Raw genomic sequence first — 17,804 nt, forward strand, 5'->3', positions numbered from 1 at the left:
GAGAACCCTGCAATAATCTTGTGGGAATTGAGTTTTAGTGAAATCTTCTGGATTGTTTATATGTTGTAGATCGTGGAATTCTGGAAAAAATTCTCCATAGGCTCAACTCTCAGTTATGAATAATTTGGGCGTTAGAAAAATCTTCATCCGATATCCAGTATTCCTCTTTTCAAAAAAAAAAAACGTGAAAAAAGTAGTTACTTCTAATAAATGAAACTTATGCACGTAACCGGATATGGCCACTTTACGTCTATGGACTCATTCCTTCCTCTCACCCCAATGATCTTACCTATAGATAACGTTATCTGGGGGGACCTGATGCAAATAGGTGTTTTTCGTTTTCAGATGGGAAAGTAGAGATCAAAGAGCATAAAAAACGTCACCGCGTTTCAAATAAATTGAGGGGGGGGTTCATCTCCATTTTCTTATCGGAGAGTCAAAATTGCACCAGGTCCCATCAGATAACGTCATCTACAGGTAAAATCATTGAGGTTGGAGGAGGGGATGAGTCCATAGACTTGAAGTGGCAATGTCCGGTTACGTGCATAAGTTTCATTTATTAGAAATAACAATTTTTTTTTTCTTTTAGTTTTTTTGTTTTTTGCAAAAAGGAATACTGGGCATAGGATGAAGATTTTTCTAACGCCCAAACTATTCATAGCGGAGAGTTGAGCCTATGAAGACTTTTTTCCAGAATTGCACGATCTACAACATATAAACAATCCAGACGGTTTCATTGAAACCCAATTTCCACAAGATTATTGCGGGATTCTTGTAATTATTGAAAGAAAATGAACCTCCATTCGTAAGATTTAGGTTTTATACACTTGAGAAATGGATAAAACGGTAAATCGTAAAAACCACATATCACCTTTCGATTTCAAAGATATAGAATTTTAAGTTTTGTCACAAATCAACAATTTTTGCGTACGTAAATCATGTATATTTGTGTAGAAAATTCATTTACCTTTCCTGATTTTATTCATTACTTTAATTGCTTTTTTACAGAAATTGAATTCTCCGAAGAATATTTGTGGCGAGGAAGTAGTTATTTAGTGATCAAGACGTTTAACAGCTTGAGAGAAATGTTTACTAGCACAAAATTAATTCAAGATTGGTTGACGGATTGTGCCCGTTATATCGCCCTTGTATGCGCAGAGAATGTGGAGTGGGTTACACCATTGGGGCTTCCCGTTGTACAACCTTACAGTAAAGGCTACACAAATTATCAAGCCCAGAGACCTGATGCACATTTAATTATGGATATGTTCACGTAAGTGAAATAATTCATTGTGTCAATCGCCGAATAACTACCTACGATCAGAATGACTTCCTCCAATCATAAGCAAACAATCAATTACTATCACTTCGATTTGTCTGCAATTTTAATAAGTTATCATATCACCAAACAACTTGAGATGTGAAAACATTCCGTATTTTAGACTTCTTGACATCACCGCTTACGAGACACACATTGATCAATTTTTTGATCTAATTTTTACCTTTGTATTTGCAGCAGTACCTTTCTTGAAAAAAAAAATTCATCATTTTTCGTGCAAAAAAGTCTGATTCTTTCACATGCGAACTTCATTTTTGAATGGAGCTTCAGCAACAGCAAAAACATTATTCTGACAATTTCATTGAAAAGCTGGATTGATTTACGTCAAATTTCATTACTGTAGACAGTAAATCTAATGTTGTTGCTAGTAAAGTTTGTAGACAGGAAACTATTTTTGTTGTAAATGCATTGTCTGCCAATTCAATTATTGCAAATTCAAATAGAACAAAAAAAGGAAAGTTACTCTCGTAGGTTATTCATAAAACCATCAGAACCTATTACATACACATACATTTATTTTGACATCTATGAACATTACTTAATGTGAGAAGACGAATGTTGAACCTGAAACTTGCTAATAACGTTTTTTTGTGTCTTGCAGTAAACCGAATGTAATGAAACAAAAGAACGCATTTCCACCTAATTTCATTCATTCGCTAGACTCTTGTCACATGATGTTGACAAGTGTGCATTGTGAACACGCTGGAATCACTTTCGTGTCTGTACATGACTGTTTCTGGACTCATGCTTGCACAGTCCCTGTAATGAATAAGGTATGGACAAATAAAATGTATATGCAATCACGGAAGAATTATAAATGATGCTGCATTCTCGCAACATTAGATTTCATGTTGAAAAAATAATAGTAGAAACTCTTCAATGGCAGCTTTCAATTGTCCAATGCAGTTGCAAATGTGGTCCTCAGTGTTCTACAAGATTATAAGTATTATTATTTAAATGAAGATAAGATTCCTGTACAAAGTCATCTCGATAAGGCGAAAGATAGTTTACCATGCAATTATCTCTATTAAAGATGAAATTTTTTCATTTTCATTTAGAGAATCAATAAGATAACGCAAAAAACAAAAATATTTTTTAATCACTGAAAAAAAAGTTATTAGTTTAGAATAGTATATTATACTGCTAGGGAGAGAGATCATCGACAATTTATATAACTCAGGTACGGGGACATTCAAATATTACGTCGTGCTCTCAGGGGGTTGGGAGGGAGTTACATTTTTAGGGTCATGTCACACTCTTTTTTATGCACATTCATTGGTTTTTAGATCGGACAATTAATATTGTCTGTAATACTCTTAACCAATTTCAAATTGTACGAAGGAGGGAAGAGGGGTGGACGAGAACAAAATAAATCACATTACATCGAGAGAGATGTAAAAAAAAAACTGCGCGGTGCTATGTGAAGTGGGGGGTCCAGACTAAAAACGGCGAGGCGTAATATTTGAATGGTTGCTATAAATATGACGTTTTTTAAACCTATTGAGCGGGCGTAAAGTCTCACTTCTACTCCCGAAGGAGTAAAAGGCATGACGTCACAGGGACAAAAAGTTTGGTGTCAGCTCACTTCTACTCCTGCTCACGTGGCCCAGGTTGGTAAGTGGTACTTCATGCTCGCTTCATGGGTATTAAAAATTTCCGATGAGTGTAAAGTTCGCAGCGTAGGCCGCGAAAGTTATGTCGACACGGATACGAGTGCGAATAACGTGGCACGAGGCGAAGGAAAGTGTTGCTATCCCACGAGTTCTAGTATGAACGCAGCATGAGCCAAGGCAAGCGCTGTAATCACTTCCCGCACGTGTGACATACGCTACTTTTCCCAATAATTTTAAAGAAACGTTTGATTTGAGGAGGGATAAAGAATACCATTGATATCGCGTTAAATTAGGGTTAGGTAACTCAATTTGGAAGTGCGCTTACGCCAAAGGAAACTTAAATGAGTGAAATATAGCATTTCAATTGTGTGCATACTCGCTTTCAAATAACTCGTACCGTTTTCAACTGGTTACACCAGCGTACAACAGGTGTACACTGAAGTTGTCCACTGATTTTTATTCGTATTTTGTGTTATTTGTAGTGCTGGACCCACTTTGTACGCACTACGTCTCGCTGAAAAGATCGGTGCAAAAACGGTGCAAGATTTTTGCTCCTAGTGCAGGAGCTTGGATCAGTACGGTGTATACGGCGACCTCTATGACTGAAGTCACGATGGAACTCGTGGTGTATTGCTAGGTAGTAACGATTTTAGTACGGTAGCATTTTTTTCGCATTTACTTCTATAAAGACCTAAAAATACAATTAATTTAGTATACAACAATTTGTTCTACAATAACTAAACTCTACTACCTTGCAGTATACTTCAAATTCAATCGGAACTTTGGTCATGAAAGTTGCCGTATTTACACAGCACTGACATGAGCTCCTATACTCAGGGCAAAAATCTGGCACCATTCTTTTATCAATATTACCAGCAAAACATGATGCAACCGAAGTGTATCCGACATCACAAGTAGCACAGCACAGAAGTATTACAGTGCACGATTTCCGTGTATACTCACAATCAGTGTCTATTAGTGTAACCAATTGGAAACTCTATCTGTTTTTCGCACTGTGCCATTGAGCTTAAGACCCAGCTACAATTTTATGCGCCATTAGTAGCACCTTCAGTGCTTCTAAAATCAAATTTTCGTTCACAGTTGTCTCAAAAGTATAATTTGTGAAACACGTGCGGATGGGCGACATCAGAACTCACCATGGGTAGAGGGCGCACCCTTCACCAATCACGGCACAGAGCAAGAGAGACAGGGTATACTGGTATTACGTTTACTGTCTTTGCCACTCAGGCATGCGAGCATTGGAATGCTTCCAATACGTGTATAAGCTCGATGACAACAGATGACAGTTACGATTCTGTATTGCATGAATATTTTCTCAAGTTATGTTACATTCTGTCAATTCTGAAGTTCTGTGTAAATTTTTAAATCCCAAAGCTGCCTGTAACTACCATTTAATTCAATTCAATATCTTGGCATGCTGTGCTATGCTCATAGTCGTAGAGAATGAACCGCACATACGTACGTACGGGGCGCTCACATCGGGTTTCAGAAATATACAAGTGAGACAGAGCTAGTGGCGACTAGTGTCATTCTAGAGGTCTCCGGACGAACACGTAACGTCTTTTTGATTAGCTTCGCCATTCTCTACGATGTTGGATGTTCTATGTTGAATTCGTCGAAATTGGTAATTTTTCTTTACCTCAATAAATTAATTACAAGGTTTCACTCGGGCTTCTTAAATTCCTAAAAAATTCCATGATCACAAATTCTTCAATTATAATATATATATTTACTAGGGGGGCTTCGCCCCTACGTGCTTCGCGCGCCAACCCCCATTTTCGGGTTTTGATAGAAGAAGGGTGGAAAGGCGGTAAGGGATCAGATTTTTGTAGGTACAGGAATGTATATGTGTAAAGGGTTGAGTGTTGAATCCCTGATTCCTAGATGGATGTATACATATACAGAAGGTGAAGGGTCAAGTTTTCATAAGCATTACAGTATATACGTAGGGTAGAGGGTTAAATCAGCATAGGTATCATGGTATATACTCTGATGCTGATTTTTGCTGCACCGCAGCCACCCAGCGAAGTGACCGAGAACTTACTGCGCGCACAATAATTCGCCGGCCCGCGATGTAAGCTGGAAAAAATTAGATCTTACAAAATATATCGCGAGATTTTGTTCGGTGCCTGGCGTGGTCAACACGCCTCGAAATTTTCACCTTCGCTAAACCTCGGTTAATATGCTCGGTAGCTCAGTACCGCGGAAAGGGGAGGGGTAAACCTCAAATGCGCAACTTCCAATTCGAAACCTAGACATACGCAAGCTACCGCAATAATTGCTACGAAACCGAAACTATAACTGATTTCTCGACGGTGCGTCGCCAGGTTACCAAACAGACGACGTTGTCAATATCACCCGCGACTCGGAGCTTCGGGATGACTGCGGGATGACTTAAATCTAAATTCGACAACTTGAATTAAGATAAACCTTATTTTATTCTTTACTCAATCTAAACTGTCCTAAATATTATCCTGTACTCGATTCAACATCACGAAATCATAATGAGATTAAACACAATCTCAGTGGTACTCAAATCAACTTGAACGAAATCTGCACGGTACGCAACTCCAGACAACGAAAACGCAATCTTAATTCAACTCAAACTCAACTAAACGTCAACTTGACTAAACGCTATCGCAACGCATCCGAACTCAAATTTTCTCAACGTCCTCAAAAACGATATTCGTTAATTTCAACACTCCATTTCGGCAATTCGCGACCTACACGAGAGGTGACACTGAAAAACACGATACCGCGACTCGACCCTGTACAGCGGAATTCGGGCTGTACGAAAATTTAAAACGAAAACGACGCAACTCAAAACCGTGACTACTCAATATTCTCAACCAGCCCCCTGCAACTAGATCGAGCGAAAAAGTAAAAAGAGTAACCTAGTATGTCACATAATTTTAGTTCTTATTGAAGGCGCTAGTAGTGCAGTTGCACGGCTTGCACTCTGTAAAGGCCGTAAAGGTAATCGCGCAAACCCACTGATATATATCGCAAACCGCGCATTTGTACTACTAACGCTCTCTACTGAGTGTGACAACATAGACTCGTTTTCTGAAACACAGAGTTGCAGGGAGCTGTTCTCAACACAGCAAAATTTACACAACTCCATAATGCACAACTCAGGCTACGGTCGCGAAGCGAAAGAATCGGCAAACGAATATCGAGTACTTTTCGAAAATGCAAATCCAAAATGGCTATTCGTTATTCAGTAAGCCGTTACTCGATTACTCTTGAAATTCAGTGGCGAAAATATAAGCAGCGTTTACCGTTCTACATCCACGCAACAAATTCTCCAATCCCATTTTTTAGGCATCTCCATTGCTTCGCAGAACTCCAAAAAGAGACTACCTCGCACAATCACCAGAAATAGAATGATTTCGAATCTCGGTACGCTATGCCCTACGTGACGTCATAGCCACCACAATACGCAATAATTGATCCGTCATCGATTTCGTAAACTGCGCAACTCGACACGCACCTGTCATAGCATAGCGGCGCAGAACTTAACGCTAGATCGCAATTTCCACCTCCGCGCAGCTCCATGATATCCCAGGGGTAAGCTGGGTGGTGCTCCCTCGTCGTTAGTCGGTCCATCACAAATCAGCGGGTCAACTGTTGGCGGGGTGAGCGGGGGAAGCTACGGCGCGCCGGCCGTTAGCGGGAATCGCGTTCGCTTGGATTCTCGCGATGTAGGGATCTTCGTTGGTTCCCCTCCGCAGCCTTGACATCCTTCCTTCGAAATCATCGCTATTCCTCCACTCCGTAATTTCCTCGAATTCGTTGTTGACTTCCCACTTCATGCCGTTCTCGGAAACAAAAAAACAAAAAGCCTAAAATATCTTATTCGCTACTCGGTACAGTGTCGCCTCTCGGAATTTCGGATGCGTGACTTCAGTTCTGGCGCTCTTTTGTTAATGCCTCGCTACTTGATACCGGCAACCCCGAAATGTTGGTAGCGTCTGGGGTTCAGAGAGCTGTTTGTAACGGACTATCGAAATGCCACGTGACAATACATATATAATGATAAAAATAAAAATGTCAACAAATCAATTTGACGTTTTTTGCGATAACATCCTGAATCGCACGTGATCTCATTTCAATGATTCCATCCTATAACTTGGTCGAAGAATAAGAATTTAATTAATACACAAAATGAAAATATACAGTTATTTGAAAGCAATTTCTTCATGTAATTAAACTAACAATTCATATTTTCCGCGCGTGCTGCTAAATCAAAATTATGGAAAATAAAGTCGCTTGTAAAACATCAGTTTATTTCAAATCAAAGGCGAAGCATCTTCTTCCTCTTAGCCGACGAAATACGGATGAGTGGTCTCTCCTTCTCCCACCTTTCCTCAATTCTAAACAATACTATACTTATGTAATACCATCGCTACCAATGATCTACAAAATGGATTGTGAATCAGAACTGATCTTACCCATTGTTCACGAGACTGCTGGTTAGAAGAAAAAAGTGCAAGCTTCCGGTCACATTGCATCTTTTTCTATCGCATATACGACTATCCGAAAGACACCGTTAACAATTTGGTTTTCAGATTTTTTTAAATCAGTTGGGAAATATCTTCGAATCATTTTACTAAGGAACTAATGTAAATAAACTCTTTTTAACTTGCATGAGCCTTAGAACTTTACACTCACCTGAAGGAGACTGTAGAGTTTATTATAAGTAAACACATTTTTGTGTTCCTAATAATGAATTTATGTTATATTCGTGAGAATACTTTGGAAAGTGGTCACCAATTGGCGGAAAGCAACGAAGATGGCGTCCTATAGAAGCGTACGGCCTGCAGGTTATTTGAAGCAAGAAAAGTTGGGGTGCTCGGGCGAGCTATCACCCCAACAGCTAGGCGTCGTTAGTGACGCCTTTGCTTGTGTGGCTCACGTACAGCGCTCTATACTAATGCGTACAGTGTCGGTGTGTTGGCTCCGACCGGCGAGTTGGGGTGATCGTGCTAACTCTCTCGCTCTCGTTTGGAGCCATGGTGCGTTCTCTCTCGCGCCCGATCGATAATGAACCCAGAGTGGGGGGCCGGTATGATGTCTGTCATACTTTTGCCGATTTAAGCATTTATTATTTTTATTTTATGTAATAACAAGTACATTTTCGAGGGCTGTGAGACTCTTATATCCGAGACAGCCGATTCATGCACTGCAATTTTTGCTTCAGCTTTTCTGAATACATAATAGAGATAGTACTATATTTTTAAGGATTTCGTGAACCTTGCTCGAACTCATGAAACCTTACGGCGTTTTGTGAGTTCGAATCTCCTGGTATTTCTTTACAGATTTTTCTTCGTTTTTTTTTTTTTTTTATTTAAACTTTTTATTTATTCAATCGAATGTCAGTATCTGCACACAATTTATTAATTGCGTGTAGATACTATCATTTGATGTATTAAAAAAAAGAAAAAAAAACCGGTGCGGTCGGAGAAGCGGAGAAATTAGGGGAGAGTCAATGTAGCAGCGCGGCTCCCCGCCATGGCTCCGAGCACAAATCGCCGAGAGCACGAGCTTCGTAAGGCGAGCGTCGGATGGCTCTACTGTCGACCGACGGTAGAGCCATCATACGGATTTACGAGTCGCAGAAAGTTTTGCTTCAAGCGGCCCATAAGCCGTACGCTTCTATAGGCCTCCATTCTTCATTGCGGAAAGTAATGAAGTCAACAAATTTTATGGATCGTACACAATGTTCCGAAATATTTTTAGTACGCCTGTGTTACGTGGGGGTGAGGGTGTACTGAGCGGTGGTAGTTAATGATTAATTGAATAATCTAGCTCCCACGTAACGACAATGAATAATTATTAAAACTAAGAAAAAGACTTACCTTTCGATAAGCCTGTAATTTGTAGGATCGTGTTGCTATAGACCTATACAGGTCTGTGAGGTTTGTTTAAATTTTTGAGGCAATTACAATAATAAAAATAGGAAGAAGGTCGTTCAAAATAAATGATTAATATAATTTGACTGGTAAAAGATGAAGTATATTCTATTTCGATTTGGTTATTGAAATCTTTGGTAACAATCAATGGTGATAAATATATATATATGAGCCGAAAATAACAATTTATAAAGTCTTCAAGTTTATAAAAATCATGTGTTATACTATTCTAGAGGATATTATTATTTGGTACCAGGAACACCTACTCTGAACGATGGTTATAACTAGCTGATCGTGATTATTGTATTGTATCTCTCTTTTTAGATTATCTTAAATCGATTATATATATATAATTGTTAAGTCTTATTCGTTAATTCTTGGAAACAATAAGTACAATTTAATTGGGGGTAGTGAAGCTAGCCACCAATTCTAGACTTGGTTTTTGTGAATTTACTGAAGTAGTTTTTGATTATCAAGGTGAAACAAGAATTCGTCTAATTTCGAAGATTAACACTCGGATTGACTTAGCTTTTTGGTGAATCGGTCGACGAGATTGAGAGCCGTCGGATCGTGTCGGTCTGCGTCGGTAGAATGCTGGACCAGGGGCCTCACCTCAAATTTGGAAGAGTTGATGAATCGAATGATGTTGAACGTTGGTCACTTAGTCTTTGTGAATTTAGAATGATATCTTGTTATCGAAAGTTTGAAAGTGTCTGTTTGTGATTTTGATGATAAGTTAAAATTGATTGGAACGATTATTTATTAAAAATGATAGTGTAATTATTATTATTTTTACTTAAGATTACCTGATTCGCTTGAATCAGGGCCGAACTCAATTTTAACTAAGGAAAATGGAATATCATAAAAATGTCTATTCGCGAAATGACGAGCTTTAGTAAAGAACAGAAAAGATGGAAATGTAGAAGATAGTGAGTCTTTTGCAGCTAACAGAATAACTGAATGCTCGAATTAAACGAATTAGCGCGAGACTTTAGGCCGGTCACAACTAAGATTTTCCGAACGCTACTATTGCTCGAGAGGGCTAATCCGGGTTTACGTCCACGCACTTCGCGACTTGACAGACGAAAGACGCGGCTTCTTGGGCCCGAGGGTCCAAGGAGCTGCAGTTGTAATTAGTTACAACGGTAATTAGCCAATGAGGTGCGAGGGCGTCCTCCTGGCGCCCAAATCCACGTGGTCAGCGTTACTTCTCGCTCTTCGACGGTGTTCCGACGATTCTCAATCTCGTCGGTGACACATTGAAGATATGAACAAAATATATTTACATGCAATGTTCACACATTCATTCATACATTCCAATAAGTAATCTATTTTAATTTGGTGGTTCTAAAGGTAGTGGTTTATCCTAGTTATTGATTATAGTTTTAACTTAAAAAGAGGGATATTTCCAGGCTGAGCGCTACTGATGCTAATTCAGCAGTTTCCTATCTCAGTTCTTGGTACCAGTTAAATAGAAGAAAGTTGAACCTTATACTAGGGATCATCGTTGGTCTCTACGTGACTTTTGCCAGGAGGGGTGGAACTCGCCGTTATTAGAATATGAGATTTTGATGAAATGATATCTGTGCATTGAAGAAATTAAAGAAATGAAATGAAATGGAATTTTGAAAAAGGTACGCCAAGGCGGTACGTCGGGGCGTAACACCTGTGTGATTACTCGTAGACTTCAGTTATTTATTTTTTCCCCTAATCGATTAAGCCAAATTTTTATCAATCGACTAATTGGAAAAATAATTAACAGAAGACTACGATTAATTGATCAATCGCACAGTTATAATTTCTAAAATGTAGTCAAAACATTCTCAATATCTATATTCAGTGTTTTTCAACCTGTGGGTCGCGCGTCCTAGAGAGGTCGCGGTTGCAAGCCAGGTAAAAGTAAAAGGCAAGGGTGGTAGGTCTTACACTACAATAAAAATAAAACATTTTTTAATAAATTGTCGAATCATGGCTGTATTTTTGAGACGTAAATAATGAAATCTTTTTCTAATTGGAGCCTATTTCTCTTCGTAGTTTTTATGTTTACCATGGAAAATTAAATGCGTCGCTTCTGAAGTCACTAACATAGTTTTTTTTATGGAGCTTGGGGGTTGCCAGATTTTTTGTACTTGTAAAGGGGCCGAGAATTCAGGGTTGAAAAACACTGGTCTACATTATGATGATGGCAAGCAATAGATTCTAGGAATGCGTTATGTAGTGACATTTCTACAGGATCATTTATGAGTTGCTGAACTCTAGTGGTATTACAAAAGTAATCATTTTTTCGGTGTTATAAAAAAAAAATAGAAGTAACGTTCTCAGAGTGATTAAGTATTTTGTGTGTTGAGAGTGATTTAAAGCCTGGTTATCAATTGCCTTGAGCGCGTTACATTGTTACTGACTGTTTGATACATACGAAAAATAATTTGATTTCAGATTTGTCGTGAACAGTTTGTGGCACTGCACTCTGAACCAATTCTACATAATCTTTCAAATTTCCTTGTTGAAAGATTCGGTTACAAAGAAAGGTTTGTATGATCTTGTATTGTTGGGTAACTGTACCAGTAGTCGGCCATGCAAACGTTTTCTTTCGGATAAAGTGGAAAAGTTGGGTAATTTTTTAAACCAAATTGAGTGGCCACCCTGACGTTGGATACTCGGCTCCTCTTATGCATAATTGCAAAGTATAACCATAATTACTTTAACGAAAGTTTGGATAATGGTACAGTACTATTAGATAATATGATGCAGTACAGAACATTATACAGTATTGCATATATTTTGACATTATTCTCACACATACAATAGGTTTTTTTTAACCTTTAGGCCGCCGCATGGCCAGTATACTGGCCAAGCTATAGTCAAATACCTTGAAAGTGGATTATTTGAATAAACCTTAAAAACAGCTACTGAAACTAGCAGTTACACGCAAAAAAAATTTGTTGAATTTACCAACTGTGGCGTGTTAAGATGACGAACAAAATATCTTGTCGATTCAAATGAATGTGTTTGCACTCAATAACCGGTATAGTTATTCTAATAACTTTTTTTTTTTGTTGAATTACATAAGATTTCGTTAATTCAAAAAACATTTCTTCAACCATTCTTTATCGCCATGTTTACATATAAACACATCCTTTTTCTATCCATAGTAGTAGCCACACGCACTAATGTTTTTAGACAAGAGCAATCACCTCTAAAATTGATAATTTGGATAAATCTTATCATATTCTAACACTTTTATAGAATTATGAGCATTGAATTACCGTATACTTTTATTTGAACAAAGTTTAGCACGTTTCGACGGTAAATTTAGTCGCTGGTTGGAACTTATTCAGCAATAAAGAGGCTTGAAAAAAAAATTAATTTTTCAATATCTTTTCTACTATGGTTGATTACTGGTGACTTTGTTACACGTTCGTAAAATCTATCAATTTAATTTATTTTAGAAATTTCTACCAACAAATATGCATGAATCTCAAAGTTTGCCTCTAGTGATAATAGTCTTCAATCTCAGTTTCCAAAAATATATATCGTAAACACAGGTGAAATACCAAAAACCCCTCACCAAATTTCATGTAATCCTTCAATAGTCAACTTCTGTAGTAAGTAACAAAACCTTATAGTCAACACCTCCGAACAGATAATTATAGCTATGACCTTAGAATTGACCACCATCATAGAGAAAAAATGTTTCAATTCGTTTCAAATATTATACAAATACGAAACCGTAAACTTTTTTCATATTTTTAGCGAGTTACGTGATGACGAGTCTGTACCAGCATCTGAGAAATTAAAATTGAACAATGTCTTAAAACAAGTCCCGGTACAAGGTACGTTCGACCTGAAAAGCGTTTTGGCCTCTGTGTACTTCTTCAGTTAGACATGATACACCTATGCGAAAAGAGCATACAAAATGAACGTGAAAGGTAATATTTCAATTGATCACTTACTTTATTGATAAAAGAATCTAGGTAACCATAAAAGATAGCATCTGTACTTTAGTCTCACTATTTTCAATATTGTTGAAAATCTCTAACGGTAATTTCCATTTGAATGATCAATAGTAACATGAATTTTCAGTTGCAACAAAAATTAATCGAAGTAGCGTGCACAGTAACGTCACACTCGCTATCGGTGAGTCGTTTACACGCATGAATTGGCGGTACTTCACAAACGCAGTTGATGCAAACTGCGTTATATCCTGTTCCCGAGTTCAGTTCATCTCCAACGATCATTCTCAAGTCTAAATTTGCAGATGGAATCGAAAAACAGAATAGTAATCGTGACACAGTTCTGCAAGATTGCAGATTTATGGACGAAGAAATGTGAGTTTTTGTTGTAGTCCAAATAAATATTGTAATCCTATATGATACTTTAATAAAATTAATCACGACAATAATTGTTTGTACTTCATCATATTCAACATTTTGGAATACTGAAACACCCACTATTTGAAAAGCAATCCAAATCAGACCATATAATGTGGTTATACACTGAGGGTTGGGCGAGGTGAGCAACTCATGTACACAAATTGATAGGAGCAATTATATCAGTATCTATTTAATATATATATATTTTTTTAATCTATAAATTTACCTGCACCTGAGGTTGAAATCCCAGCAGTTACAGTCGCACCTTCAGTTACTAATACTATATCATTTTTATATTCTGAAATATCGAAAATCATTATATTGATTGGTATGGGTACCTACATACTGATTGATAAGGATTGTTAAGGATTAGTTGCGACTTTTGTGACGGAATCATTTAAATATCTGAAAATAAACCGGAAAAACAGTTTTCTACGATATTTTTCACCACTATAACAAGGGCAAATTTATGTGCAGAACATCGCAATACAAAATTAACATATTAATAAGTAATCCATAAATTCAGAAGGAGGGTAATATTAGTAATCTACAACTATAGTTTCCATTTATGAATACTGAATAAACCATAATCCTTTGTTTCGGCAAAGTAGCAACGTATAAGTTTAAACCAAAGTATTTCGCACTCATCATATTCGCATTTCACTTGCCATTTGAAATCATCCTCACATATGTACTCACCCTCGCGTGCAATGTTTACCTGTCCTCTCTACCTCAAATCGAGCCGCTTGCCCGTGTCGCGACTCAAAACAAATCAGCTCTGTATCTTTTGTCCTATTATCTACTGTTGCGAAATCATGTCTGCATATCATCTATGTATATTCTCGCTTTGTAAATCCTGAGTGTTCGTTCTGTTCTCTTGCGATACAGAACGTATCGCTTTGTATCTTCCTCAAATAAAGTATCCTTTATTGATAATTAAACACAATCCATTTCAATCGTCATCCCGCTTCCTCGCTATAGTCATTCATCACTAATTCGCGGATCCTACGTCAACGATCCAGTCTATGGTTGTCTTACCAAACATCCTTAAACACGCTTATTTTTTATACCAGGTTAATGAAACAAAATGTGAATTGTATCCTTTTACGAACCTCCGTATCCCGCAGAACAAACACAATTTAGTGTTGGATCTGATTTTGGTGATGATTGTTGATCATCCAAGTATGATTTCCTTCAACTATACAAGGTGCAATATTGGTTTCCTCTTCAGCTACAAAAAAGTAATTATTACGGTTAAGTCGCTATGTTGAACAGTTTACATGATACCTGTGAGTTTGGTATATAAGAACGTAATATTTTGTACAGCTGTCTGGTATAATGAGAATCGATGGTTTCTGGAGTTTGAGCTCTATGAATAATTTTCCCACGTGTTCACGCCTTAAGGGTCTCCGTGGTATTCTATATGCGTGATAAAATGTAAATTTATTCTTTAATTTAAACATCGCGCTCAGCGTCGAAGCCTTCGACCACACAATGTAAACCTAACGATGTAAACCCCGTATCATCGACGATATGCCCCGGTCGCGACCTTGACTCGTGGGTATTGTATACACAATCGTCGATGCGTACACACGTTGTATATACGCAAATAATAAAAATTATTGTTCACATTCAACACGAGCTTACCATTTTTCCGCCCGTTCCGTAGAATTAGAATCCTCTCCTTCGTGCAAAATTAACTAGCCACAAGTTCTGTGCTTAAATGTAAGTAATTATTAAATAAAATAAAATAAATAAAATAAAATAAATAAAATAAATTTGTCCACGGTCTGAAGGCGTGGACACCACGCCTTTATGTATTTTGCAACTTCGAACCGTAGTTAAAACGCAATTTATTTCCGTATTTCCAGGAACAAGCCGAGAAACACCGAGCAAAGTACTAGCTTATTTTAAATCTCTCAATTCGTATTGAAAATACCCGTCTAAAGACTCCCGAATAATCTCAAATTTGCAAAGCCATTTCAAAAAAAAGTTCCTTTCCATATTTTTGAGTTCATATCATTGTCTTCTTGAACCCCTGAAAGTATTGTTTTGCGTTTCGTAACTATACTGCCTCAGAACAACTGTTCGGGTTGATGTTGATGATGTTCTTGTCATCTTGTTCTTACACTACTTTTTCCCAGGAGAGGCACTGGACTCGCCGACACGCCGCCCCCCTTCAAAGATACTCTTTCAATAGTAATGCACATTAATTGAAACAAGTGTTATATCAATTTTTGTCTTCTTCAACCAAGCTAAGCGTCTTTAAAACAAACAAAACTTCAACCTCGTTAGCATAAACATGAAAATAAACGATTCCTTCATAGAGCAAAACATACTAAAGCTACTGACTTAGATAAGTATTTAAGTTATTAACGTGGTTCTTATAACTTAAAAAAGGGTGCGGGAATAATAATTCCGGAGTCCCAACGACTTGTGTTGAGGTAGAAAACGATACTAAAACATTATATTACCACCAATCACAAATAATTACATAAATAATAATAACACTTATTGTGCAGTTCTTAATTACCTAAATCAACAACAATGTCGGTTTTGATGATTGAAAATACAGGCTTAATAAATTTTACAACAATGAACAACAATATACAATATACACTACGGAGCATTCACTATAATGCTAGTGAATGTCCCGAGCGCCTGTAGCCCACTCCATTCTCTGTCCGAGGCGAGGGCTCCGCGGTGTCCACTATTAACTCCCCCTCCCGCAACCCGTTCGGCGTGTCTGTTGTGTCCGCGGATAAGTTTGGGTGACCAGGCCACAAACTTACAAGTATAAAATTAAATGAAAATTAGAATATTTTCGCTTATAATTAATCTTCTTCAAACGATAGCGAACAGAGCTTCTTGACAGCTTAAAGTTTTCTTGTACAGTTTTGACTGTCGCCACCCTGTTTCTACGCGCACAAGATTCCATCGAAGTGGTGGGACATGGTTCTCTTTTAGTAGGAATAGTGTTACAATCTCGAAGTTTCCGCCATTTGTCCACCATTTGTTTTGTTTTTGCAGTTGTTGCTAATAATACTCTTAGTGCCAACGCTTCCATAAGTGCTGACGTACTTTTTTCAGGTGTTCCCATTGCAACAACTCACGCGCTCAATAAGTTATGCTGTGCGGGTAAAACGAGTATGTCCCCTATGAGGAAATGGGTTGGAGTTAAAGCTGTCAAGTCGTTAGGATCATTGGATATTGGAGTCGATTGTCAGAAGCTAGAGATTGATTCAATTTCGACTAAGAGAGTGTAATATTCCTTGAATGTGGGAACCATGCCCTTCGTAACCGTCTTTAAATATCGTTTTGTCGCTTTGACGGCCGTCCTCCACAAACCACCAAATGCGGTGTTTTGGGTGGAATGAACTTCCAGTCAGTTTTTTGTCGAGAGAGATGCTTTGATATCACATTGTTTTCGTTTTTTAAAAACTCGAATACTTTTTTCAATTGTTGCGCTGCTCCAACAAAATTAGTACCGTTGTCGGAGATAATTTTCGAGCAAATGTCGCTGCGAGCAACAAACCTCCGTGTACCTACCAAAAACACTTCTGTCGTTGATTCAGTGAAGAGTTCCAAATGAATTGCCTTTACAGCGAAATAGGTGAACACAGCGATCCTCGCCTTTGAAGAGTGAACTCTACCACGTCGACGATTTTTTCGTACTTGCAGTGGCCTTACATAATCTACGCCCGTCGTAGTGAACGGTCTTAGGTATCTATGAACACGCTCGCTCGGTCGATCTCCCATCATGACTTCTGGAATCTTTGGTTTACTTCGGAAGCATTGAAAGTAACTACTCTTGACCTTTCTTGCTTCTCTTCTACCACTCAATAGCCAGTATTTGGATCGTAGCGAACACAATAAGTTCTCCGAACCACAGTGGTGCAGCCGGACGTGTCCTTTCTTAATGATTAGCTTCTTAATGATCGTTATGTGGTGTCGAGATGGCAATATTATCGGATGTTTTCGAGCTTTCGGAATATCGGCCTTTGACTATCGTCAGCCAACTCGGATAAGTCTTTGACCGTCGACAATGGAATAACCCTGCTAAAAAAATCCGACAGAAATCTGTCGGATCTCTGTTCTATACGACGTTTTGTTGTGGATCTGTGTCCTATTGTGTCGTATCCGACAGAGATCCGACAGATTGTGTCGGATTTTTTTTACTCTATGCAGGCATTTCAAACAACAAACAACTCGACGTTACGAATAATGAAATCAAATATGTTGAACTTTAATCATTAAACTCGTATCAAAATCATCACTTGAAAAAGTCTTAAACACGCACATTGCTTATTATCTTCGGCGACACTTTCGCGTATTTCCTGTACCGACGCGTCCAGCATTGTTGTGACTAACGCCACAACGCCTGTAACGGCACGCTCGACCGCCTTTTGTACCGTCCTTGTTGACTGATCGTCGTCGGCCATCTTATGGTGTACCCACGCCGCGCGTACCCGAAAACGAATCCTAATTTATCTCGGCAATCCTTGTGAAATTGCTGATATACTTTATCGTATTGGGCGCCTAC

The 17,804-nt window shown here is 38.2% G+C and overlaps 1 protein-coding gene across 8 annotated transcripts in view; it reads left to right on the top strand.

Annotated features, from left to right (window-relative positions):
* LOC107225141 (DNA-directed RNA polymerase, mitochondrial) overlaps positions 1 to 14,897 on the top strand; it is a 105,394-nt gene extending 90,497 nt beyond the window's left edge. For 2 of the 8 annotated variants that reach the window (XM_046734021.1, XM_046734023.1), the window contains 5 exons: positions 1,009 to 1,273; positions 1,941 to 2,112; positions 11,325 to 11,416; positions 12,642 to 12,817; positions 12,972 to 14,897. In XM_046734021.1, the coding sequence (XP_046589977.1) occupies positions 1,009 to 1,273; positions 1,941 to 2,112; positions 11,325 to 11,416; positions 12,642 to 12,771 (659 nt within the window). In that variant the 3' untranslated portion in view covers positions 12,772 to 12,817; positions 12,972 to 14,897. Of the gene's footprint in view, positions 1 to 1,008; positions 1,274 to 1,940; positions 2,113 to 11,324; positions 11,417 to 12,641; positions 12,818 to 12,955 lie in introns of those variants that run through there. The other 6 variants (XR_006903301.1, XR_006903302.1, XM_046734022.1 and 3 more) reach the window with 6 other exon arrangements.
* Positions 14,898 to 17,804: the final 2,907 nt, after the last annotated feature.

Source organism: Neodiprion lecontei, chromosome 3 (assembly GCF_021901455.1).
Source record: "Neodiprion lecontei isolate iyNeoLeco1 chromosome 3, iyNeoLeco1.1, whole genome shotgun sequence".
Taxonomy (NCBI): Eukaryota; Metazoa; Arthropoda; class Insecta; order Hymenoptera; family Diprionidae; genus Neodiprion; species Neodiprion lecontei.